A 25,000-nucleotide genomic window follows, 5' to 3' on the forward strand; every position below is an offset into this window, starting at 1 on the left:
ACAGGCAGGCCACGCCCAGCAGCTGCAGGCGGTGTAGGCGCACTCGGCCGGCGCCTAGGTAGGAATCGAGCAGGTGCACAGCCAGGTAGAGCGTGTCCCCCGCCAGGCCCAGGTACTCCTGGGGAGAGGCGCAGGTGATCACCACAGTTCTAGGATGCTACGCAGGCCCAGCCCTTTCTCCCTCCCCATTACGTACGTGAACCTGCACTAGCCAGTCCACCACTAGCGCGCGCATCTCCGGGGTCACGGTGCGGGGCAGGGCCCTCCGGGGCAGCGCGCGGCACACCTGGGGTCGGGCAGGAACGGCCTCACTCTCCTCACCTGTGCCTCGGCTTCTCTCCCGGGCTCCAGCCCTGGGTGTAGCAATCTCCTCGCACCAGTTGGATGTCATAAGTGCCACACACAAACTGGCCTCCGACGTCCCCTCCGAATATGCTCTTCCGTGTCCCCATCTAGAACCCTGGACGCCTCACTTTCCATCTCTCCAGTCTAGCCCCCATGGCCACAGGACTTCCTGAGCATCTCCTCCTGGGTTCCCAGACTCCAATCTTAGTCACCAAGCCTCAACCCATCCTCCTTAGAGCACCCAGAGGGTCTTTCTAAAGTATAAATCTGACCAAGGAACTCCCCTGCTTAAAACCCTTCCTTGGCTTTCAGTACCCTTAGGAGAAAATCCCAATTGCTCTCAGACTCTCTCAGGCCCTGCCCTGCTCCAACGTCACCTCTTCCCTCTCTCCCCTCACAACCCACACTCCACTACTCCAGCGTTCTTTTGGCCCTAGACTATGCCAAGCTCATTCCTACCTCAGGACCTTTGCACTTATGTACCGGCCATTCCCGCCAGCTGAAATGGTCATTCCCCACTCCTTGTATTGCTGACTTCTCGGTCATTCCAGTCTCACCTAAAATTTCCCTGACTTTTTCTATACTTTTCCTTGCACCCCATCATCTCTATCTCATTGCTTTATTTTCTTCATAGTATTTCAGTCTGGAGATACGCTGTGTTTCCTTGAATGTGGGCCAGACTGCTGGCCCCACAAGGGCAGGGATTTCTGTTCAGATCACAGCTGTGTCTTGGTTCCTAACAGAGACCCTGACCCAGGAGAGATGCTCACAAGATGTTTGTTAAATAAACACATCCCTTCAGTATTTCTTCTGGCAGTGCCTGTCTCAGACAGGTAACTGTGGACCACCGTGGTGGCCTGTGTTTGGTTTTTGTGGCCCTTCTGAAATTATCGCCCGCATTTGTTTGTTTGTCTCCCCACAGTGAGGACAGACTATCTCATGTTGTCCATCACAGCATCCCCAGTGCCTAGAACATGCTCAGAAACATTTGTTTTAACTCGCTACATAGTTGGTAAGTGAGTAAATGTGAGGGACAAGTACGAGAGGTTATGCAATACCAAAGGAGGGGCTGCAGACAGCCTGGGGAAGATGGGAAAGGGCATTCCCGGCAGTGGAAACCACACAGGTAACAGTGAGAGAAAAAAGCCAAGTTGTGGGTGGCAGTGGTGTAAAAGCTGCAAAGTTGGGTGGGAAGCGAGGTGAGAGGCTGGCGAGGTGGGAGTTAGGGAATGCTTGCTGAGTGGGCGTTGGGCGAGCGAGTCAGCTTTGGCTTCCTCTAGCCCGACAGCCTCTGCTGCCCTCCAGGGATGTGGGCGGCGCCAGAGTTGCCCAAAGCCCGCTGGTCCACGATTGTCCCGCCCCGGTCCCACTCACCATGACTTCGGCGAAGATATCCCCGGCGTACTCACGTTCTCCCTCCAGCCCCAGCGCGCTCAGAGCCTCCTCCAGCCCCGGCGGCGCGCACGGCCCGGGGGGCCTCTCCGGGCATCCTGGGGAGACCCTCCTGCCCGCGGGGACGCCGTCGGGGACTGGGGTGCTCCGGGGCTCTGGATCGAGGGGGGCGGTTGGACTCTGCAAGGGAGAGGGGGTGGGGTCAGGGCCTGGAGAAAGGCCCAAGCCAGGAGGTGGGAACCTGGCTCCTGTATCTCACCAGCATCCTTCAGGCTGGAGTCAAGGGCCAAGCCGAGCTCCCGCCTCTTCCCGCTGGAGCTGGGACGCGCGGTGGGCGCTTTAAATGAGCCTGGGCGCATGCGCGCTGAGCACGCCTCACCTGGGCAGGCGCACAGGCAATGGCGAATGCTACGCGGGCTGGCTCTGCACCCTCCAAACCTTCTAGGTCAGACAGCTGGATCAAATCCTCTTCCTGCTACTTACTGTATGACCAGACGCAGGCCCTCTGAGCCTCACTCTCCTCAGCTATAAAGTAAGGATTTCAAAACTTAGCCGACAGAGTTATCCGGAGGAATTTGTAAGATGGTTTAAGTGTCCAGCACAGGGATCAATATAGTAAAAGCTCAAGGCATGGGAGCTATAAAATCACATAACAAATATTAATAGAGGGCCTCTGTCCCCTGTAGTGGATATTCAGGGATGAGCAAGCCACCTGTGGTCGCTGCCTTTACCAAGCCCACAGCCTACTGTGGAGGTGACCCGCACAAGTCACCAGCGATCGGTCTGGACTAGTGCAGCGGCCTCTTTACTGCTCTCCCTGTACCCATCCTCTACAGTCTGCTACCCACATGCAGCTGGAAATGACCCTGTGACACCTAGTAAGTCAGATCACACTCTGCCTCTCTTCAGAACATTGTGGCTCCCATATCCCTCAAGTTGAAAGTCCAAGTGGCCCTATATTATCTTCCCATCCCAAACACACCTTTGAGCTCATCTCCTATCCCTCTCATTCATTCCTCTCCCATCACACTGGCCTCCTGGCTCATCCTCACCCACACCAGGCACAGTCCTACCTCAAGGCCTTTGCACTGGCTATTCCCCCTGCATGGAACCTCTTCCGTCAGAGATCCTTCATTTCCTGTAAAGTGTTTACTCAGATGTTACCTTCTCCATAAAAAGTGCCATCCTAAGCATTTCCTGTTCCCATTCTATGCACTTATTCTCTTCTTAGCACTTACTGCTTTATTTATTATTGTCTCCCTCCTGACTAGAATGTGAACCCCATGAGGGTAGGGCTTATCTAGTTTTTTGTTTGTTTTTCATTGCTGTATTCTCAGTGCCTAGAACAGGGCTTGGCACATAGTCGGTACTCAAACATTTGTTGAATGAATGAGTGAACAGGCTGGATGTAATTTTTAAATGATCTGGAAGGGCCTCTTTGAGGAGGTGATGTTGAAACTGAAACCTGTAAGAGGAGGAGCCAGAAACGCAAAGAGAGGGGAGAATATTCCAGGTGGAGTGAACAGCATGAGCAAAGGCCCTGAGGTAGGAGAGCTTGCTATTTTCAGGCATTGAAAGGTCAGTGCGGCTGGAAAAGTGAGCAAAGAGAAGAGTGCGAGATCCCGGACCACTGGCTTTCTGTCATACTTAAAATAAAACAAACTCCTTACTTTCAGCACAAGGTCCTTTTGGCACATTGTTACCTCTCTAAACTCATATCCTTCTACTCTCCCCATTCCTCAGTCTTTTTGAAATACCCTGTCTTCTTTATGTTCCCCAAACACATCAGACACCTGCCTGCCTCAGGACCTTTGCAATTGATATTCCCTTTGCCTGAACCCCTGATGAGAACCTGGATATTTATATGCTCGGAGTATCTCTACACAGTACAGGCAGACCTCAGAGACAGTGCAGGTTTGGTCCCAGACCACCCCAGTAAAGCAAATATCACAATAAAGTGAGTCACACAAAATTTTTTGGTAAAAGCTCAAGGCATGGGAGCTATAAAATCACATAACAAATATTAATAGAGGGCCTCTGTCCCCTGTAGTGGATATTCAGGGATGAGCAAGCCACCTGTGGTCGCTGCCTTTACCAAGCCCACAGCCTACTGTGGAGGTGACCCGCACAAGTCACCAGCGATCGGTCTGGACTAGTGCAGCGGCCTCTTTACTGCTCTCCCTGTACCCATCCTCTACAGTCTGCTACCCACATGCAGCTGGAAATGACCCTGTGACACCTAGTAAGTCAGATCACACTCTGCCTCTCTTCAGAACATTGTGGCTCCCATATCCCTCAAGTTGAAAGTCCAAGTGGCCCTATATTATCTTCCCATCCCAAACACACCTTTGAGCTCATCTCCTATCCCTCTCATTCATTCCTCTCCCATCACACTGGCCTCCTGGCTCATCCTCACCCACACCAGGCACAGTCCTACCTCAAGGCCTTTGCACTGGCTATTCCCCCTGCATGGAACCTCTTCCGTCAGAGATCCTTCATTTCCTGTAAAGTGTTTACTCAGATGTTACCTTCTCCATAAAAAGTGCCATCCTAAGCATTTCCTGTTCCCATTCTATGCACTTATTCTCTTCTTAGCACTTACTGCTTTATTTATTATTGTCTCCCTCCTGACTAGAATGTGAACCCCATGAGGGTAGGGCTTATCTAGTTTTTTGTTTGTTTTTCATTGCTGTATTCTCAGTGCCTAGAACAGGGCTTGGCACATAGTCGGTACTCAAACATTTGTTGAATGAATGAGTGAACAGGCTGGATGTAATTTTTAAATGATCTGGAAGGGCCTCTTTGAGGAGGTGATGTTGAAACTGAAACCTGTAAGAGGAGGAGCCAGAAACGCAAAGAGAGGGGAGAATATTCCAGGTGGAGTGAACAGCATGAGCAAAGGCCCTGAGGTAGGAGAGCTTGCTATTTTCAGGCATTGAAAGGTCAGTGCGGCTGGAAAAGTGAGCAAAGAGAAGAGTGCGAGATCCCGGACCACTGGCTTTCTGTCATACTTAAAATAAAACAAACTCCTTACTTTCAGCACAAGGTCCTTTTGGCACATTGTTACCTCTCTAAACTCATATCCTTCTACTCTCCCCATTCCTCAGTCTTTTTGAAATACCCTGTCTTCTTTATGTTCCCCAAACACATCAGACACCTGCCTGCCTCAGGACCTTTGCAATTGATATTCCCTTTGCCTGAACCCCTGATGAGAACCTGGATATTTATATGCTCGGAGTATCTCTACACAGTACAGGCAGACCTCAGAGACAGTGCAGGTTTGGTCCCAGACCACCCCAGTAAAGCAAATATCACAATAAAGTGAGTCACACAAATTTTTTTGGTTTCCCAGTGCATATAAAAGTTGTGTACACTATACTGTAGTCTATTAAGTGTGCAATAGTATTATGTCTAAAGAAACAATGTGCATACCTTAATTTTAAAATGCTTTATTGAAAAAAAATCACACACACACACAAAACAACAAAAGAAAAACAAAAAACACGCTAACCATCATCTGACAATACAGGGTTGCCACAAACCTTCAATTTGTAAAACATGCGGTATCTGCCAAGTGCAATTAAGCAAAGCACAATAAAATGAGATATGCCTGTACGAAATAACTACAAAGGCAAAGTAGTAATTTTACAGAGGAGAAATCTGACAGACGCCACCTTAACCAAGGAATCAGTCATCACCAGGAATAGGACAGGTCACCTCATGTGCCTCCTGATAGGATGCACTGAGAGGGGCATCTCATTTCGGGGAATTCCTTTCAAAAACAGCTTACATATAACCACAAGGAAACATCAGGCAACAAACTCTGATTGAGGAGCATTCTGCAAAATAACTGCCCTGTAAGCTTCAAACCAGACAACCGAATGCAACGTGTGAGCCTGGGCTGAGTCATTAGCCAGGACTTTTCTTTTGTATTCGGGGACACTAATTTGACTATTAGTAAAACCTGATCAAGGTCCAAGAGAAAAGCATTGTATCAATGTTAACTTCCTGACCTTGATAATTGGACCGTGATTATGTAAGAGAATGTTCCTGTTTGGGGACAGATACATAAATATTGGCGGGGGGTGGGGATAAAGTCAGTGTAGGATATCACGGAGAACCTGCATGAAGAGTAGATGAAAATTTTTCGTACTTTTTAAAAATAAATTTTGGAGATTTATGGAAAGTTGCAAAGAGAGGACAGAGTTCCCGTATACCCAGACCCAGTTTCCCCTATTAACACTTTAGTGTGGTCTTCTTGTCACAATTTAATGAACCAATAGGGACACAGTATTATTCAAGTCCATGCACTATTCAGATTTCCTGACTTTTTGCCTAATGTCTTCTCTGTCCCAGGACCCCATTCAGGACACCACATTACATTTAGTCTTCATGCTTCCTAAGCCTTCTCTTGGCTGTGACAGCTTCTCAGGCTCTCCTTGTTTTGAACAACCTTGACAGTTCTGAGAACCAGTGGTCGGGTCTTGTGCAGAACATCCCTCAGCTGGAATTTTCCTGATGCGTGTTTTCTCTTTATTAGACTGAGAGTGTATGTTTCAGGAAGACCCCAGAGGTGAAGTATCATCTAATCGCCTCCTATAGGAGGTACACATTGCCGACATGATTCACCACTTGACGTTGACCTTGACCACCTGCCTGATGCAGCTCCACTTTCTCCACTAAACAGTTGCCTTCCCCCCTTTCCATAGTGTACTCTTTGGAAGCAAGTCACTTTGCAGTCCATACCAAAGGAGTGGGGGCCATGTTTCCCTTCTTTGAAGGCAGACTATTCACAGATATTATCTGGAATTCTGTACAGATATGTCTGTTCTCACCATTTGTCATTTATATCAGCACAGACTCATTTATTTTACCCCTTGGGTATAACCCAATACTATGCTATTTATTGTTGCTCAAATTGCTTTCAGCTGTGGCCACTGGGGCCTCTTTCCCATTGGGTCCTGTGTCCCTTCAATGCCCCGTCAGTGAGGGTTTGGTTTGGTTCTAGTAGGTCCTTATTTTCGGGCACAAGATGCTCGAGTTCATCTTGTACATTTTCTGCTCCAGTCCTAGAATCACTGTGGTACTATTTTTTAAAGTTTCAAAGTTTTCAACGAGTCTGCAATTATTTCAAAATTAAAGTTAAAAATATGTGAATCGCTACACTTTTGGGGAAAGCTATCTGGCATGTATTAAAATACAGCAACTCTAGAATGTAGGCCACAAAAATTTAAAAAGCACAAGCGCGATAAGATGGATTGTTACACTGTCAAAGGTTTATTACAGTACTGCTGGTAGCAGCAAACAAACTGGAAACCAAGTAAAGTCTTGTCGACAGGGGGCAGCTGAATCAGTTGAGGCACATCCAACCCGAGAAAGCAGAGAAAGCTCGTGAAGCGGCTGGAGGCATGACAAGTGTCCACGAGGAGTCCCCCAAATGCAGAAAAGTGGCTCAGAGAGGAGGATCTCGTTTCTACCAATGACCCAGCAAGCCTACTGATGTACAAATGCTGGCAGGAGGGTGGGAGGGGTAAGATGCAGCAGTATAGAGCCCAGCAGCTTGACGACCTCAGCTGGGAGGAAAGAGTTATGCAGACAGAGGGACAGCCTTTCACGGCACTGTGTCCACTGGCACAGGGGTAACACGAGGACCAGAATGACCCGCTCAAGGCCTGGGGGCGGTTTTGAGTTTCCTCCTCCTCCTTTCACAACACTTGTGAAACTGTCTAAATGCACGTGACAAAAGACAGATCTATTCAAAATTTATGGTAAAATTTATTAAAACACTCCCCTCTAAAACTCCCTATTTGGGAAAAGTTCTACCGAAATAAGAAGCACCACTACATCTACGGATATACATTCAACTGAGGGCAGCGGCTGAGGAACCCGTGGGAGGCCTCCGTGGACTGTTAGGACAACCACTGACTGGCCGAGGTAGATACAGGGGGACCCACACGAAGGCCTGAGTGACAGTGTGGTGTGACAAGGAACTCTAGCACCGGTCACCTCCAGGGGCTGGGCAAGAGGGAAGAGTAAAAGGCTTTTCTTTTCTTTTTAATTAATTTTTATTGGAGTATAGTTGCTTTTAAAAGGCTTTTCTTTATAAGCCTCTCTGACGTTTATCATATGACCACCAGGACATACTTTTGTAACTCAATTCATGATAAAGTCCATATGAAGTTAGAAAACAAAAAAAATTCCTTGAGTCTTGGTTGTAGCATCTGACTTTTCCTCTACCCCCATTTACAATCTCAAAGCCTCCGTGTGTGTGAAGGCCTACACCTTCGGGCAAAAATCTGACATTAAATTCACCTGTGCCGGGGCCACGCAGGGGCAGTCCTGGCCCTGGGGTCCGAGAGGAGTGACTCAAGCATGGTAACTCCAGGATTAAAGGGACAGGTGCCAGAGGGGTCCCAGGGCTGTGAAGGCTGTAACCCAACCTGAGGTGCTCCCAGCCGACTGCCACCACACATCCCATTGATCCACCAAGGCTTCTGTATCAGAATTGGGGGCCATAGGTAAGATGGGGTGAGCAGGCAGTGCCCCCTTCCAGGGCTCAAGGGCCACAGGAGATGAGTCCTCTCCCTCCCACGCCCACTCCAGGGCCCAGGGACACCTCGCACCCCTTCCACCCCCGTCTCTCCACCCCGCCTCTTTTTGCCTAAGCAGCTTCCGAGGGACTGCAACGGTCTCTGTCCACCGTACCCCCCGCCCAGGCGCCTTGCCCAAACTCTTTGGCAGCTTCCCCCTCAGCGGCCCCCACCCTCCACCCTGAGCTTGAGCACACCTCACCCCCTCCTCGTGGCTCAGCAGGCCCTGTGACCAGAAGGACGGGAGCAGGAGGCAGCTGATGCCCGGGGCCAGACTCTGGAAGCAAGGAAAGGCCCAGGGTGGTGGGCCCCAGGCTGAAATGAGTGTCTTTATTGCTTGTACCGTACAAACACGAGGGATGGGGACAGGCCGATGGGAGGAGGGAGAACTGTCAGGTTAACGACATACACACACAGACAGGAAAAGTCAGAACCCACCCACCCAAACCAACCCCCCACCCCACCCCAGAATGTCTCTCTGTGACCTACCTACAGAAGGTGGGCTGGGGTGATCAAAACCACAGAAACTAAATCCCAAACCCCAGAGATGCTGGGGGGAACGGGGCAGGGGGGACAGGGCAACAAGTGGACCTCAGGTGTCGCTCCCCTGCTAGGCTAGCACCTCTACCCCTCGGGTTGAAATGCTTGAGCCAGGGGCGGGGCCCGAGCCCACACACACACCACGCACACCGGAGGCCGGGACTCGCTTGCCCTCGCACACACATACCCAACACACACGCACACACACACACACAGCCCACGTGCATCTGCATCCCAGATGCACAGGCACGCCCACAGACACACACAGCCTGAGGCACGCACGCTGAGTGCCCACAGCACTGACACGTTCACCTTAAGGCTGCAGAACGCGGGGCCCGGAGAGGGGGAAGGAGTGAGGTGGCCTGGAGCCTCTCTTCTCAGAGGCCCCTACCTCGGTTCGTACCAGACACCCAGCCCCACCCCCTCTTCGACCCAAGTCCACCGGGCCCAATACTGTCTCGGTGCGCGATGTGTAACAGCCGAGGCTGGCGCCCCTCCGCCCCAGGCAGAGAGAAGAGGGAGACCCCGGCCCCCATCCTAAGAAGGGGCCGGGGCCAGGCCCGGGCTCCAGCAGGAGGCAAAGCCGGCTGAAGGAAGCCCTGGTAAGGCACGGGGCTGGTGGGTGGGGAAGCCAGCCCCCGAATGCTCCTCCTGCCTCATTCCCAGGGTCAGGAGAGCAGCTTAGGGGACAGGGAAAGACAGGGCCAGGAGGCAGCGCCCATCCCCTGGGCCCCCTCCCAGTTCCCCACAGGGTAGAGCAGGCCCCCTCCCCACGAGGGAGCCCTGAACCCCCAATCCTGCATGCGGCTTCCAAAGGCCCTCGCCTACTCCCGCACCCCCGATCCCTGGACGTTATTGCTTTTCCGCCCCCACGGGAGAAGGGGGCTGGACTGCCCCACGCCAGGCCACTCCGAGCCTAACGACGGGGCAAGGAAGGCAGCACCAGGGCGCTGTCCACCGGGCGGCCCACCAGAAGGCAGCCTCTGACAGAAGCAGCAACCCAGAGGCAGGGCTGCCTGTGGGCGCCCCAACCAGAAATTCAGGTAGGCCCCACGGCTCCATACTTCGCCCCTCACTGGGGCTTTATGTTGATTAAAAACCGGCATCTCTCCAACTGCCCAAAGGCCTGGTCCTGGGGCAGGCAGCGGAGAGTGTCCCAAATCCTGGTCTGGGCACGAAGGTGAGGGCAGGACAGGATCCTGTAGGCAGGGCCACTAGGACCGCTGAGGTGAGTTTGGCAGAGGGCTGAAGAAAAAACTGGAAATGGGGGTCAGGAGGTGAGGGATGGGGACACAAACAAAAACGGCAAAATAAAAAGTTAAAAAAAAAAAGCCCCCCGGTGGTGACGGCGGCCGCGCATGCGTCCTGTGGCGGCGGCGGCGGCGGCGGCGGGCAGGCAGCGCCGCTCTCACTCAGCTCACTCTCGGATGCTGGCCGAATAGGAGAACTGAGGGAAGTGGGTCCGCTGGTCCAGTTCGAGTGAGCCCAGGCTGTCATCTGCGGGGGTCGGTGGAGGTGGATTGGGGAGAAGCGGCCTGCAGGGGGCCCGGGCACCCCACCCGGCCCCAGGAAGGGCTGCAGCCAGACCACAGTGCAACCCCCAGCTGGCATGCTGTCCCCGGGAACGAGAACGGGGACCACCGCACCGAGGCTCAGGGGCTTCCTCTCAGCCGCAGCTCCACCCCAGGCCACGGCCCTGGCCTACAGGCCCCACAGCCTGCTCACTCAGCCTCCCGAGCTCCCCCCAGCTCCTCTGCCCCAGGCCACACCGGGGTCCAGGCCAGACCTCTGCGGCCCAGCCCCTGCCCTGGGCGCCACTCCTACCCCCAACCATCCTCCCCTCCACATGCAGCCGAGGCGGGGGTACTTGCTAGAGCCCTGATGCAACCCTTCCCTCCTCTGCCCAAGACCCTTCCATGGCCCCCCGTGCAACACACCCGTACTCCTCCAGTGGCCCCCAAGATCCTCCTGCTCTGGCCCTGATGCCCTCGCCCTTCCCCCATCTATTCTGACCTCTGCAATGCTCCCATTTCTGGGAGTCCCATATGCCACTCCTTCTGCCAAGAGCAAGTCTCAGCGGCCGTGTCTCCTTCTCCAGGAAGCCCTCCCTGACTCACAGGCCAAGTCAGGCATTTCCTCTGAGCTTCTCCAGACCCTGTACTTCTACCACCACAGGCCTGACCACTCTGGGCTGTCACCCCACGGGGACTCTGAGCTCCCTGAGGGCAGGGCCCAGGGCTGTCTCGTCACTGCTGCGTCTCCAGCACTGGGCAGGTGAGAGTAAGAACTCAAACAGCTACAGAATCACTGAACCCATCCAGCCCCAAAGACCTGAGCAACCTGGGAGACAACTACGGGCACTGATGACTCCTCAAGCGTCTCCTGCCCAGACCTCTCCCCCGAGTGCTGCGGCCAATGGCTCCTGGTGACCCGCCCCAGGTCCACTGGCGGGCCAACGGCGAAAGCCCTGGCGAACATACTGCAGGGTAAAATGCCCAGACACGGAGGCGGACCTGTGAGCTTCCTCCTGGAGAACTGGGCCAAGAGCAGACCCCACCCCTCCATCGCCCAGCCAGGCCCACGGGGAGAGGGGGCCTCCGACACTCACAGCGGTCCGGGGGTGTGATTGTGATGGACTGGGCGGTGAACTCGTCGTCAAAGTACCTTGTGTCAACCTCAGACGTGACCTGAGGTTTGAAGGGTGGCAGGAGCTGTGGAGGAGACGAGTCCAGGCTCAGGTCCCCGAGAAGTGGAGGCCTCAGCCAAGGTCACCCAGGAGAGGCCGGGCTCCTGCGGGCAGCAGGCAGGCAGTGTGCTCACCTTCTTCTGTACCACGTCCTGCCAGTTGATACTGAGGAAGAACCTGTGCTCCATGACCTCCTTGGCATCACTGGGCCCGCCGCCGAGCCTGGGCAGAGACGGCCATCAGCACCCGCCTCCCGGGGCAGCCGGGCCTGGGAGACGGGCTTTCGGTGCAGGTCCTGAACAACCTTTAATGATTCTGTCCCGCCACAGACCGCCACCTCAGAGGAGGAATCTGAGGCCCAGGGAGGGAGCTCCTGTGCCCAGGGTCACATCCTGCGAGCTGAGAGGGTGGCCTTGGCAGATGGCCGCTTCACATCCTGGCTCTGCCACCCTAGGCTGGGTATAGGGCCACCCCGTTCCTCAGTGTCCCCATGAAACAAGGCAGGGAGGCCAGAGGGCTAAGGACAGGCCTAGCCCAGGGAGCGCTCCCTAAGTGCCAGCTGTGGGGGCAATCAACACACACCAAGCATCCCACGGGCAAGTGCACCTGTGGACGCTGCCCCCTCCAGGCCGAGGGAAGTGGCAGCAGGTGACACTGGGCTGGGCGGGGCCGACGCCAGCCCTCACCTCTGCTTGGGGTCCTTCTTAAGCAGCCCAGCAAGCAGGGACTTGGCCTCGGGGCTGAGCGTGCGCGGGAAGCGGATCTCCTCCATGAGGATGAGCTCGAAGAGGCGCTCGTGGTCCTGGTTGTAGAAGGGCAGGCGGCCGCACAGCATCTCGTACATGACCACACCCAGCCCCCACCAGTCCACCGCCCGGCCGTAGTCGTTGTCCTCCAGCACCTGAGCAAGGGGGGGCAATGAGGGGCCAGGCCCACATCCCCGGGGGCCAAGGCGCTGGGAGGGACCCGAGGGGGACACGGCCCTGCCTGGGGCTGGGAGGGCCACCTAAGAAATTGGAGCCCTGCCCTCAGAGGGTCTGGGCGGGGGAAACACACAGGGCTGAGGGCCCCTCTTCCCTTGGCCTCACACGCCCCTGGGCCCTCCAGCCACAGACACCTCGGGTGCCAGGTATTCAGGGGTCCCACAGAAGGTTTTCATGGTGGCCCCGTCACTGATGCCCTCTTTGCACAGGCCGAAGTCAGTGATCTTGATGTGGCCATCTTTGTCCAGCATGAGGTTTTCCAGCTGTAGGAAAAGCCAATGTGTCAGGGACACAACGTATCTCAGGGTTTCCTGTCACCCCTGAAACCCCACACACCCCTGCCCTTCCCTGGAGAAGGCTGTGGCCTGGGGTAGTGGCAGCTGTGCCAGGGGCTCCAGGGGGGACCAGAGGTCACACCCCAGCACAGGGTTAGGCCCTCCGAGGCTCAGGGGGAGGCCAGACCCGGCACCTCCCCAGCGCCCCCTGCCCCCAAGGAGCTGATAAAAAGCAGGGCAGGGAGAGACAGGAGCCAGGTCCTGCCCAAACTGCTTCCCCCACTGCGGGCTGCGGCTGTCACACTTTGGACGTTAAGGAACACTATCTTTCTTTCTCCTCTTTTTTCCTAAAGTTAACACAAATGGGCACTTTAGTGGGCCTCTGTGTGACCTCCGCCAGGTCAATATACACCACCAGCCCCTTAGAAGCCCCCACGTGCCCCTTCCCTGTTATTAGCCAACACCTCCTCCAACACAGAAAGAACTTTACTCCTCTGCTTTTTAAAAATTTTTTCCACCTATATATACACTGTAAACGATACAGATTCACCTCATCTGTTCTGGCTTTCCGCTCAGCCTTAGCCCGTGAGACCCGCCCAGGCCATTGTGTGTGGCTGTGGCTGTAGTTTGTCCTCTTGAACTGCTGTGCAGAGTTCCACTGTGTGGATACACCTCCATGTCTTTTACCCACTTTCCGACAACGGACACTTGGGTTGCTTCCAGTTTGGGGTCAGTGTACACAGTGCTGCTAGGAGCGTGTGCGTCCACGCTGAGATGGACACAGGCACCTGTTCCCACGCGTGCTCCTAGGGCAGAATGACTGTCTCACAGGGGACACGTGTGTCTGGCGTTGGTGGGCTCGGCCGGGCCATCTTCTAAAGCGCTTGGACCAACTGACACCCTCTGGCTGCACAGCAGGAAGCCTGGAAGGGCCCCACGCAGGGCCACCTGCTGTGGAACCACCCACCTTGGGCCTGGGTGGGAGGCTCAGCTCCGAGAAGGACAAGACAGACAGACCCTCCGTGGAAGGGGAAGCTCAGCAGACAGGCAGAAGGCCTGCGCGCAGCCTGCCCAGCCGGGAGGCAATGGCGCGCTCACCTTGATGTCACGGTATACGACGTCCCGCGAGTGCAGGTACTCCAGGGCTGAGACGATCTCCGCGCCGTAAAAGCGGGCCCGCTCCTCCGTGAAGACGCGCTCCCGGGACAGGTGGAAGAACAGCTGCCAGCAGAGGAGGCAGGGGAGGTGAGACCCCGGCCCAGAGGAGGGGAGGAGGGGACCGTGTGCGGCCCCAGCACCCAGCCCAGTGATGAGGTGACACCTGCCCCACGAACCGGCAAGTGACAGCAAGAAAGCCCAAGTGAGGGGCGGTGAGTAGAGAAGAACTCACATGAGCCGAGAAAAAAAAAAAAGAAAAGAAAAAAAAAAAGAAAAGAAAAGAGAAAGAAAAAAAGAGCAAGGGATAAAGAGCAAAGGATAGACACCAGGCGCTGAGTGGAGAGTGAGGCGGGTGGCAGGAGGGGGCAGGCGAACGAGGAGCGACAGCCAGGAAGCAGAGGACCGCGACTCAGGAGCAAGTGACAAGCTGTGAGACCAAATGGGAGAGATGAAGCCAGTGACACCTGCGTGGAGAGAGAAGGGTGTGAGGGATGAGGAGCGGTGACGGGTGAGCGACAGCAAGTGGCTGAGTGCTCTCATCAGGAGACCGCACTGACAGCAGAGGAATGGGGGATCCTGACCCGCAGACGCTTTCTCCGCGGCCTTTAAGAACGTCCTTGTAGCGCTGTTGGCCAACCACCCACACAGCCCTCTGCACAGCTCTCTGGACCTCAGTTTGCATCCTGCCTACCAACTCACTAGCTGTGGGAACTTGGACAAGTCACTTAACTGCTCTGAGCCTGTTTCCCCTCCTGCACGCCAGAAATGGTGATGCCTGCCTCAAGGGGAGGGGGCGGATGGAACAAGATGACACCCAGTCAGTCTCCCTCTGCACCCCACACCCAGCAAGGCAGCCGGGGGCGGCCGCAGCTCACCTCGCCACCGTTGGCGTACTCCATCACGAAGCACAGGCGGTCGTGGGTCTGGAAGGCGTACTTCAGCGCCTGTGGGGAAGGAAGGCGGCCGGGATAGGAGGTGGGAAGAAGGAGGGCTCTCCGCTCGGCCCTGGGAGGCAGGGGCGCTCCTGATGCTGCACATACGCCCCCCGCCCTGGCTCAGGCCGTGGGAATCAGGCGGCCAGGTTTCAGACCTCAGCTTCACCTTTTGTGGCGTATGAGTGAGCTCATGCCCTGACAGCAGGGAAAGGGTTACTGTGCTCAACGATCCTGTCTTCTGCCTTCAACTAGGCCTCCAAGAGGCACAGCCAGGGGAGAAACTATGCTCTGAGCAACCAGAGCTGTTTCACATCTCTCCTCCTCCCATGTTACAGTCAAATGGGTTAAACCTACATACACACACACACATACACACACACGAGGTTTGCTGGCTGGGAGTTGGCAGTGGCTTGGGAGCCAACCCCCAAAACAGGCTGGACAAGCGATCTGCCAACAAACAAGTAGTTCTCAAACTGCGTTCTAAGGAGCCCTACAGAGAGTTCCTAAGAGGACCCCTAGGTGACCCCCTGCTCACAACAACTCTACTGCTCCCCGTCTTCTACACTGAAGAATCTCGTAAGATTTCATTTGAACAAGTGCTTTGGCTCCGTAGGACACCTGGCCAGCAAGTGAGCTACAGAAACAACCCGTAAGCCATCTTCAACCTGGTCCATTCAACTGATGGCTGCTGGCCTTGATGGAGACTGTAGCCAAAGAGGTGTCTTGTCTGCTCAGCCTAAGTTGATAGGCAGCACAATAATAATACATCTGCTCTTAGGATTACCTCTTAAAACATAAAAAAATAACGTCCCCACTCCGACCAGCTGGACAAAGCTGAGCAGACCGTAACTGAGCAAACCCGTAAAAGACAGCAGCCATGCTCTCCTGGGGCCATCTTATAACCTGGTATCATCAATCGGCTGAGGCGTTGACATGAAGGCACCATCTACGAAGAAGCTGCCACCCCTGGTGTCTTGGTTCAGGCTGCCTGGAGAGCCCACAACACCGTGCCCCAGCCATCTGGCCAACACCAAGTCTGTTCTTCATAGTGGCAGGGGTCAGGCTCTTTCCCTGAGCTCTGTCCTAGGGGGCCGGCCTGGAGGCCCCACAGGCAGGCGAGGCCCTGCCTGGGACAAGAGTGCTACTCACAGTGAGGAATGGATGCCTGGTGTTCTGGAGGACCCGGCTCTCGGTGACCGTGTGGGCGACTTCATCCTGCAGACAGAGGCTGGTTGAGGGGCTGGAGGGTACCACCACGTCGGCCACACCCCCCCGCCCAACTTGAGAGATGGGAGAGCAACATCTTGGTGATACCCAATTCCATTCCTAGTCAATACACAGACAGAATGGCAGGAGCAGAATGCTACCATTCACAAGCCCTGATGAATTACCACACCCAGGCAAGCACACTCTGGGGCTCGCTCTCAAAACCATAAGGCGAGAAGCTGATGGTGACTTCACAAGGGAGGATCAGGCGGTCACCACCTGAACCCACGGGCCAATTCTGACATCCTTGGCGGTGGCGGCGGGGGGCGGTGAGCAGACATTTTGAGACCCCTAAGGTGAGGCCACGGGAATCACCACCTATAAATGTTCTTGAAGGATCTGGATCTAATCAGGACGCTAGGCTGTGAGCAGCAGTTCTCCACGTGTGGTCCCCACACTGGCAGCATCAGCGCCGCCTGGGAACTTGGAAAAATGCCAATTATCGGGCCCCCTCCTAGGATCCATGAATCAGAAACTCAGGGGGCGGGCCCAGCACAGCGTCACAGGCCCTCCCCTCCCAGGACTCTAACAGGGGCTTGAGTTTGGTATCTGAGTGCACGGCAGTAGCCCAGAGAGCTGCAGTGCCCAGACACTGGCTCTCCACGGGGCAAGTCTGTCTCCAGGGGATAATCTAATAACATCGGTAGTAATGTCAAAGAACATTTTTGACTGTCACAACTCGGGGGTGGAGGGGTGCCCTGGTAGAGGCCAGGGGTGCTGCTACATGTCCCACAGTGCACAAGACTGCCCCACAGCAGAGAATGTTCTGGTCCAAATGTCAGTGCTGAGGCTGAGAAACCCTGCCGTGGACAGATGACACCAGGGATTGTTAATTCTGTTGGATATGATCACAGTACCATGATTATAGTCTTTAAAATCATCATCTGTTAAAAATACACATCTAAGTAGGTATGGCTGAAAATCTGTGATGTCTAGGACATGCCTTAAAGTACTCCAGAACAAAAAACGAGCAGGGCAAAGGTAATGAAACAAGACTGGCCAAATGTTAGTTAACGTTGAAGCTGATGACTGCTAAATGGGAGTACATTATATTTATTTTTCTTTAAAAATTTTTATGTATGTTAGGAATTTCCTATTTTAAAAACTTTAAATAAGGAAAAAAAGGAATAGAACTCCATTCCTGGCCCAGCCTCCTCCTGAGACACCCTGAGCCAAGCCCCACCCTTGTGGCCTCCCCACAGGCCCTCTGCCACCACAGGGGCTTCCTTCAGGCCTGACAGCACCTGCTGGGTGAGGCCCCGGTCACACTCCCCCCACCTTCCTTCCTGGTGCCCAGAGGGTGGGGGACTCAGCAGGCAGGGCCCCACTCTCTGGGTCTCAGGCTCCCCTTCTCTGGGGACTCACGGGACTGAGCAATGGGTCTGGGTTGGGTGACACAACAGCAGGCCCGGGAAGCGTCCCGCCCAGTGCGTGCTCCTGACCACTGTCAGGCTCCGAACCGTGTCCCCCACAGCGGCCAGCCCGCAGCAGCCCTGGGAGGGCCCACCTTAGCGATGATAACCTCCTTCCGCAGGATCTTCATGGCGTAGTAGCGGCCACTGGCCTTCTCCCGCACCAGGATGACTTTGCCAAAGGTGCCCTTGCCCAGGAGCTTGAGATAGTCGAAGTCATTCATGGTCTGCCCGGGATGGGGAGAGAGTCGGACAGTCAGTGTTTGGCACGTGGCCCATGGGAAGAAATTTTAACAAAGAAAAGGGAAAAATCAAAGGACACTGTTGCCAAAATGCTCAGGCAGGAGCAGAAAGGGAGGCTCCGGGCAGCAACTGTTTGTTCTGAAGTGGCCTTCAGACCAAGGCTCTCCCACCCTTTGGCTCTCCCAGGGACGGGGCCCTGGGAGGCTGAGCCTAGGGTTCTGACGTGGGGGTAGACGGGTCTTCACAACCCCCCGGGATTAAGGCTGCCCCTCACCCTGTGGGTCCAGAGCAGCACCGGGGCATCTACAACCTGAATCACCCAGTCTACAAGGCAGTCATGAAGTGTCCTGGCTGGGCCCGTGCTCTCGGTATGGAAATCAAGGGCGGCAGGGCCAGGGTTGAGAGGGAGAGGGGCGGTCACAGACTGGCAGGCCCCAACCGCTGGCCATCTGCCTTCCCAGCACTTACCACCTTGGCCCGCGCCTTGCTAACTGCCACTTCCATCTCCTCGGCTGCAGAAGAGTCGCTGGGGGAGCCACACTTGTAGTCCATGGGATCCTCACCTGGGCCCCGCTGCTTGAGGCTGTTGGCAACCATCTGGATGGCCTGCATCCACTCCTCCCTGTGCGGGGACATATCCAGGGAGCTAAGAGTCCTGGGGCGCCTGTGCCTCAGGGCAGGAGAGGCCGAGCCCCATGCCCCACGATGGACGAGCAAATGGCCAAACACCTTCGGGCATTCTGTTGAGATGTGTCTGACCTAGGGGAGCTGGAGGGACCAGACTGAAATTTGACAGACCCTCTGGCTGTGGTGGGTGGGCGAAGGCAACAGCAGCGTGAGGACAGAGACCACCTGTGTCCCAGAAGGGGCCTGACCTGAGGGCCACCTGAAGTCAGGCAGCAATCACGTGGCTAGAGGGGAGACTGCCTTCCTTCACAGCCCCTTGAAAGTAAGCCGCCACCCTGAGCCTTGAGTGAGAGAGAGACGGTGCTCCTCTGAGCCCCTCAGAACGAACTGAGAAGCTCACGTGTGCAAGTGAGCAGTGTTCTGCAAGAGAGTCAAGGGCAGAAGGAGGCGCTCATTAGCCGAAAAAGCTGGAGATCTTACACGGCAAGAGCCAACCGACGTGACTCCCTGGAGGCGCCCGTCTGCGTCTGCGGGGAGGACAGGTCAGGGACCATCCTGGGGGGGCAGGGACGGGGGAGAGAAGGTGGCGGACACGGAAGCAGGTCCCAGCAGAAGGCAGACGGGTTTACGAACAATACACTAGTTCTGTCACTCATGATTTAGAACTTGCTGGGAAAGAATTTTCTTTTGATACTTGCAGAAGTTCCTTCTGTGGAGAGGGAAAATGCATCCAGGAGAAAAAAGTAAAAAAGACCACACACCAAAAAGAAAAAAATATGAAGCCGAACGATACTAAATTGTCCACACCTCCCCATTATTTGGGACCCACCACACAATTTTAGGTGGCTGAGCCCAATATTTGTTGAAGCCCCTATGGATTTTGCTTATGTCTATAAAAGCCACGTGAATAGCTCTGGCTGAGCTCCGTGCCCCGCTGAGCAAAGCAGCAACCAAGCCGATGGGTCCCAGTTCACACCTAGAAGTTCTGCCTGTCCAAGTGGCCTCACTCACATGAGGTCACGCTTCCCAAGACAGATGCATGTGTACCATGAGCACAAATATCAGGTGCTGGCACACCAGCCCTCCCCAAGCCTGAGCAGAGCCTGAGGGCCCCATAAGCCACATATGTCCACACCCCCGCACGAGGCCAGGGATTCGGTCTGTTCATACATGGTGTGAGCCAGCACCCCGGCAGGTACTCGGTAAGTATCTGGGGAATGACTGGCAAGCCAAACCCCGAGTGGCCCCAAGCCCAGCGCACGCCCAGGCAGAGCAGCGCGAGCCTCTTCCCTCCTTGACCCACTGCCTCAGGTTGGCATTTCTCAACGCGTTTTACCCATGCCCTCTTTGGAACAAATAACTGTACAAATCCCTATCCCTACATTAATATTCCTGTTTTTCAAAAAAATAGGGGTAGGGGGAGCATATCCCGTGATAGGCTTTATCCGATCATAACTGTCCTCCTCTTAGAAATTTTAAAATGTTGACTTTGGGTATATGACCGTGGACTGGAAAAAAAAAAAAATCACCGATCTCCTAAGACGTGCTGAATATACTAAAAGGAAAAAAATACGTATACACCTCACATAGAGATCTCGAGGGACTGTCACATGAAAAAAGCAACCTGCAGACCAAGATATGTAGTGTGCTATCATCTTCGTTTGTAAGGGAGAGCGCAGTCCATCAACAGGAGCCTGAATGAACGAGAGACTGGAGCTTCCACACCACAGGAGGGAGCCCCAGAAGCAGCTCTGTGGGGCCTCTCTGGGCAGCAGAGCTGGTGCTCAGAGCTGGGGCTCAAACAGCAACTCTGCCACCTGGGCAAGCCCAGGCCTCCCAGCTCGCCCCTCCTTGGTACACTGGGGGCACTGAGACGCTAGTGAGCTGCTGTGTGCAAAGCCTCCACCCAGAGAAAGTGCTTGACTCAAGGACGGGGCTAAAGACACTGGTGAGACCTGGACCCATCCCATCAGGAGCCAGAACCCACGGAGATGCAGGAGGCTGGTCGGGGGTAACTCTCCCGCTGCCCGACAAGCCCCCGATCCTGTTCCAACTGGACCGAGGTGGCAAGGTTGCAGCACTCAGAATTGCAGAGAAAAAGCAAGGGCCTCCGTCCAGGATACTCCCCAAGGGTTTGCAACATGGTGTCTGGGGCAGAGGGGAGCTCCTATCCAGGGCCGGGGCTGACGTGCCTTCCACCCCTCAAAGGAGAGCCCCCAGGGGAAAGAGCCTCCTGCCCCGAGGGACACGCACAGAAAAATAACACACACCACCGCATTCCATGCTCCTCAAGAGGGCTGGAGGGGGAGGGGCCGTGCTTCTGATGAGGAAACTGAGGCGCATGGAGGTGGAGTCACCTGAGGAGGTCACGAGGCTAGGAGGCAGCAGAGTTGAGCCCCGTGCCTGGGCTTCCCCCCAGCCCTGGCACCACACTGCCCGCCCTGATGAGCTGCGGCTTCCTCCCAGACCAGGCCCACCAGGCCCCGGAGGGTCAAGCAGGGCAAACTCGCGGGAAACCTCAGGGAATAAGGGCCACCGTGCCGAGGAGCCCAGAAGCGGGCGAAGGAAAGCCGCCTGCCCCTTCCCGGAGGCAACACCGGGCAGGCCACTTGACCTTCCGGTGCCTCAGTGGCCTGACACGTGGAGCGGGGACCAGAGGGTCGTGTGAGGGAGCACACGATACAAAGCGCTCAGGACAGTGCCAGGCACGGAGTAAACACCTCAGAGGGTTATGAGAATTCACCCAGCCAGCCTGCAAATCCCTCCCGAGTGTCTTCTACGTGCCAGGTCTTGTTCTGGGTGCTGAGGGTGCAGCAGGGAACAAGCCCCATTGGCGCTCCAGGCCTAAGGGAGAAGACAAGTATGTCAAGGCTCCAAGGCAGGGGCTGGAGAGGAAGCCCCTTCTCAGAGGGTGGTCAGGGAAGGCCGCTCTGAGGAGGTGGCACGTAAGCCGGGATCTGGAAGACACCCCTGGAACGCGGGACATCCCCAGTGCCAAGAACAGGGACTTAGCTATGAAATAAATGAAATGGAGGGAGGGAGGTAGGCCTGCGAAGTGCCAAGAGGGAAAAGAATACAGGCAGAGTGACCAGCGTGGCCAAGGGCCCGAGGAGGGAGCCTGGGGTGTCTGTGGAAGGCGCAGCAGGTGCCAGCAGGTCTGGAGCCAACAGGGAGAGGAATGGAGGGATGAGGGTAGGACAGAGGACCGGCACGGCCGGCTCCACGAGCCACTGTGTGCGGGATTTATGTCTTGATCCTTAACATCACAGGAAGTCTTGGAAGGGTTTATCAGGGGGGTGACAGGATCTGATTTCGGCTTTAAGTCGGCAGCTGCCGTGTGGGGTATGGATGGGAGTCGAGACAGGAAGCACGAGGAGGCTATGGCAGTACCGAGGCAAAAGGAGCTGGTGGCACAGGAGACGGAGGAGAAAATAGGCACCAACAAGTGCGATTCCATGGGGCGCCCAGGCCAGGCACATCCACATCCATGTCCTCTTCGTTCCTCACGACAGCCAGGGAACTGAGCCCCCCTGAGAAAGTGGCACAGTGGATGGTCTGACTCCAGACCCTGGGCCCCAGCCCTGGGCTACCCTGCTGAGCAGAACGAACTGCACCCTGGAGGGAAGCTCAGCGAACTGGAGGTGGCCGAGCTGTCCTTGGTGCACAGGTCTGTCCTCGTCACAGCCTCAGAAATAACAGCTGCCTGCTGGCCTAATGGCAGATGGGGACCTCTCTCCCTAACAAGGGCCCTCCTCTGAACCAGAGGGGTGTTCACAGCTGGAGGGCATCTGGGGTCTCCCTCTGTTCAGACACTCTCAGATGGGCTGACTTGGCTGTCCCAGGTCCAGCCCTGGCTGGTAGGGAAAACCCAGGCCCTTCAGATCTTCTTCTTTCTTTTATTCTGTAACTCTCTGTGCCTCAGCTTTACCATTATTATGCCTCCTTAGCAGGGGAGGAACTCCCTCCTAGAAATGTTGTGAGGATAAATGAGTTAATACCTGTGAAGACCTTAGAGTAAGGTCTGGCTCAACAGAGCATTCATTCTAATTATTCTTTTATTCACTCAACAAACATTTACTGAACACCTAGTTATATTCCCGGCACAAATAAATAAATAGGAAATGTCAGGAATTCCCTGGTCGTCCAGTGGTTAGGACTCCACGCTTCGACTGCAGGCCCCTGCACAGCACGGGCTCGATCCCTGGTTGGGGAACTAGGATCCCGCAAGCTGTACTGCATGGCCGAGAAAAAAAAGAAGAAAAGAAGAAAATGTCACACCAGGTAGGGTAGGTGCTATGAAGAAAAATAAAGCAGGGTGAAGGTAACAGTCATGGAAGGCAGAGCAGGACACTCTGAGAAGGTGGCATTTGAGCAGAGACCTCACAAAGTTAGAAAGAGAACTGTAATGGTATCTGGCGGAAGAGGATTCTAAGCAAAGGAAACAGCAAGTGCGAAGGTCCTGAGGTAGGAAGTGTGTTTGGCATGTTTAAGGAACAGCATGGAGACCAGGGTGGCTGAAGTTCAGGGAATTGGCGGTAGGAAATGATTCTGGAGAGGAGGCCAGATCATGTAGGACTTTGCAGAGCAGAGCATCCACTTTGGAGTTTACTCCAAGTGGAACTAAAAGCCACTAAGAGTCCTAAACAGAGAAATTACAAGATAAGATTTACATTAAAAAGATCACACTAATGTGATGCACTATTAAGTATACCTGCCAAGACCAAGGGTCTGCAAACTTCTCTTGGAAAGGGCCAAATAATAAATATTTTAGGCCTTGCAGATCACACAGTCCCTGTCACAGCTTGGTCACTACTCGATTCTGCCACAGGACAGCAAAAGCAGTCATAGATAATTGGTAAATAAATGGGTGTGGTACATTCCAATAAAACTTTATTTATAAAAATAGGAGGACAGGGACTTCCCTGGGGGCACAGTGGTTAAGAATCTGCCTGTCAAAAAAAAAAAAAAGAATCTGCCTGCCAATGCAGGGGACACGGGTTCGAGCCGTGGTCCGGGAAGATCCCACATGCCGTGGAGCAACTAAGCCCGTGTGCCACAACTACTGAGCCTGCGCTCTAAAGCCTGCGAGCCACAACTCCTGAGCCCACGTGCCGCAACTACTGAAGCCCGTGCTAACAAGGGCCCTCCTCTGAACCAGAGGGGTGTTCACAGCTGGAGGGCATCTGGGGTCTCCCTCTGTTCAGACACTCTCAGATGGGCTGACTTGGCTGTCCCAGGTCCAGCCCTGGCTGGTAGGGAAAACCCAGGCCCTTCAGATCTTCTTCTTTCTTTTATTCTGTAACTCTCTGTGCCTCAGCTTTACCATTATTATGCCTCCTTAGCAGGGGAGGAACTCCCTCCTAGAAATGTTGTGAGGATAAATGAGTTAATACCTGTGAAGACCTTAGAGTAAGGTCTGGCTCAACAGAGCATTCATTCTAATTATTCTTTTATTCACTCAACAAACATTTACTGAACACCTAGTTATATTCCCGGCACAAATAAATAAATAGGAAATGTCAGGAATTCCCTGGTCGTCCAGTGGTTAGGACTCCACGCTTCGACTGCAGGCCCCTGCACAGCACGGGCTCGATCCCTGGTTGGGGAACTAGGATCCCGCAAGCTGTACTGCATGGCCGAGAAAAAAAAGAAGAAAAGAAGAAAATGTCACACCAGGTAGGGTAGGTGCTATGAAGAAAAATAAAGCAGGGTGAAGGTAACAGTCATGGAAGGCAGAGCAGGACACTCTGAGAAGGTGGCATTTGAGCAGAGACCTCACAAAGTTAGAAAGAGAACTGTAATGGTATCTGGCGGAAGAGGATTCTAAGCAAAGGAAACAGCAAGTGCGAAGGTCCTGAGGTAGGAAGTGTGTTTGGCATGTTTAAGGAACAGCATGGAGACCAGGGTGGCTGAAGTTCAGGGAATTGGCGGTAGGAAATGATTCTGGAGAGGAGGCCAGATCATGTAGGACTTTGCAGAGCAGAGCATCCACTTTGGAGTTTACTCCAAGTGGAACTAAAAGCCACTAAGAGTCCTAAACAGAGAAATTACAAGATAAGATTTACATTAAAAAGATCACACTAATGTGATGCACTATTAAGTATACCTGCCAAGACCAAGGGTCTGCAAACTTCTCTTGGAAAGGGCCAAATAATAAATATTTTAGGCCTTGCAGATCACACAGTCCCTGTCACAGCTTGGTCACTACTCGATTCTGCCACAGGACAGCAAAAGCAGTCATAGATAATTGGTAAATAAATGGGTGTGGTACATTCCAATAAAACTTTATTTATAAAAATAGGAGGACAGGGACTTCCCTGGGGGCACAGTGGTTAAGAATCTGCCTGTCAAAAAAAAAAAAGAATCTGCCTGCCAATGCAGGGGACACGGGTTCGAGCCGTGGTCCGGGAAGATCCCACATGCCGTGGAGCAACTAAGCCCGTGTGCCACAACTACTGAGCCTGCGCTCTAAAGCCTGCGAGCCACAACTCCTGAGCCCACGTGCCGCAACTACTGAAGCCCGTGCGCCTAGAGCCCATGCTTCACAA

General features: G+C 54.4%; 1 protein-coding gene across 1 annotated transcript; it reads right to left on the reverse strand.

Moving 5' to 3' along the window:
* Positions 1-8,603: 8,603 nt before the first annotated feature.
* LOC102990087 (RAC-beta serine/threonine-protein kinase) lies at positions 8,604-18,476 on the reverse strand. The gene is made up of 10 exons (XM_028477893.2): positions 18,294-18,476; positions 17,678-17,809; positions 16,054-16,119; positions 14,845-14,913; positions 13,910-14,032; positions 12,671-12,799; positions 12,240-12,454; positions 11,688-11,775; positions 11,476-11,578; positions 8,604-10,364 (listed from the first exon to the last, which is right to left on the reverse strand). The coding sequence occupies exons 1-10, from the start codon at positions 18,459-18,461 to the stop codon at positions 10,285-10,287; spliced, it is 1,173 nt and encodes a 390-aa protein (XP_028333694.1). The 5' UTR covers positions 18,462-18,476; the 3' UTR covers positions 8,604-10,284.
* Positions 18,477-25,000: the final 6,524 nt, after the last annotated feature.

This window comes from Physeter macrocephalus, chromosome 17 (assembly GCF_002837175.3).
Source record: "Physeter macrocephalus isolate SW-GA chromosome 17, ASM283717v5, whole genome shotgun sequence".
Taxonomy (NCBI): domain Eukaryota; kingdom Metazoa; phylum Chordata; class Mammalia; order Artiodactyla; family Physeteridae; genus Physeter; species Physeter macrocephalus.

What these genes read in the sequence shown, in the direction of transcription:
- LOC102990087 (XM_028477893.2), bottom strand. Translation starts at nt 18,461, where the DNA reads ATGTCCCCGCACAGGGAGGAGTGGATGCAGGCCATCCAGATGGTTGCC. An exon ending in CCAGGCATCCATTCCTCACT is followed by an intron (nt 14,914 to 16,053) that starts GTGAGTAGCACT and finishes CCTTCCCCACAG; the next exon opens with GCGCTGAAGTACGCCTTCCA. An exon ending in AAGAAGGACCCCAAGCAGAG is followed by an intron (nt 11,776 to 12,239) that starts GTGAGGGCTGGC and finishes GTCTCTGCCCAG; the next exon opens with GCTCGGCGGCGGGCCCAGTG.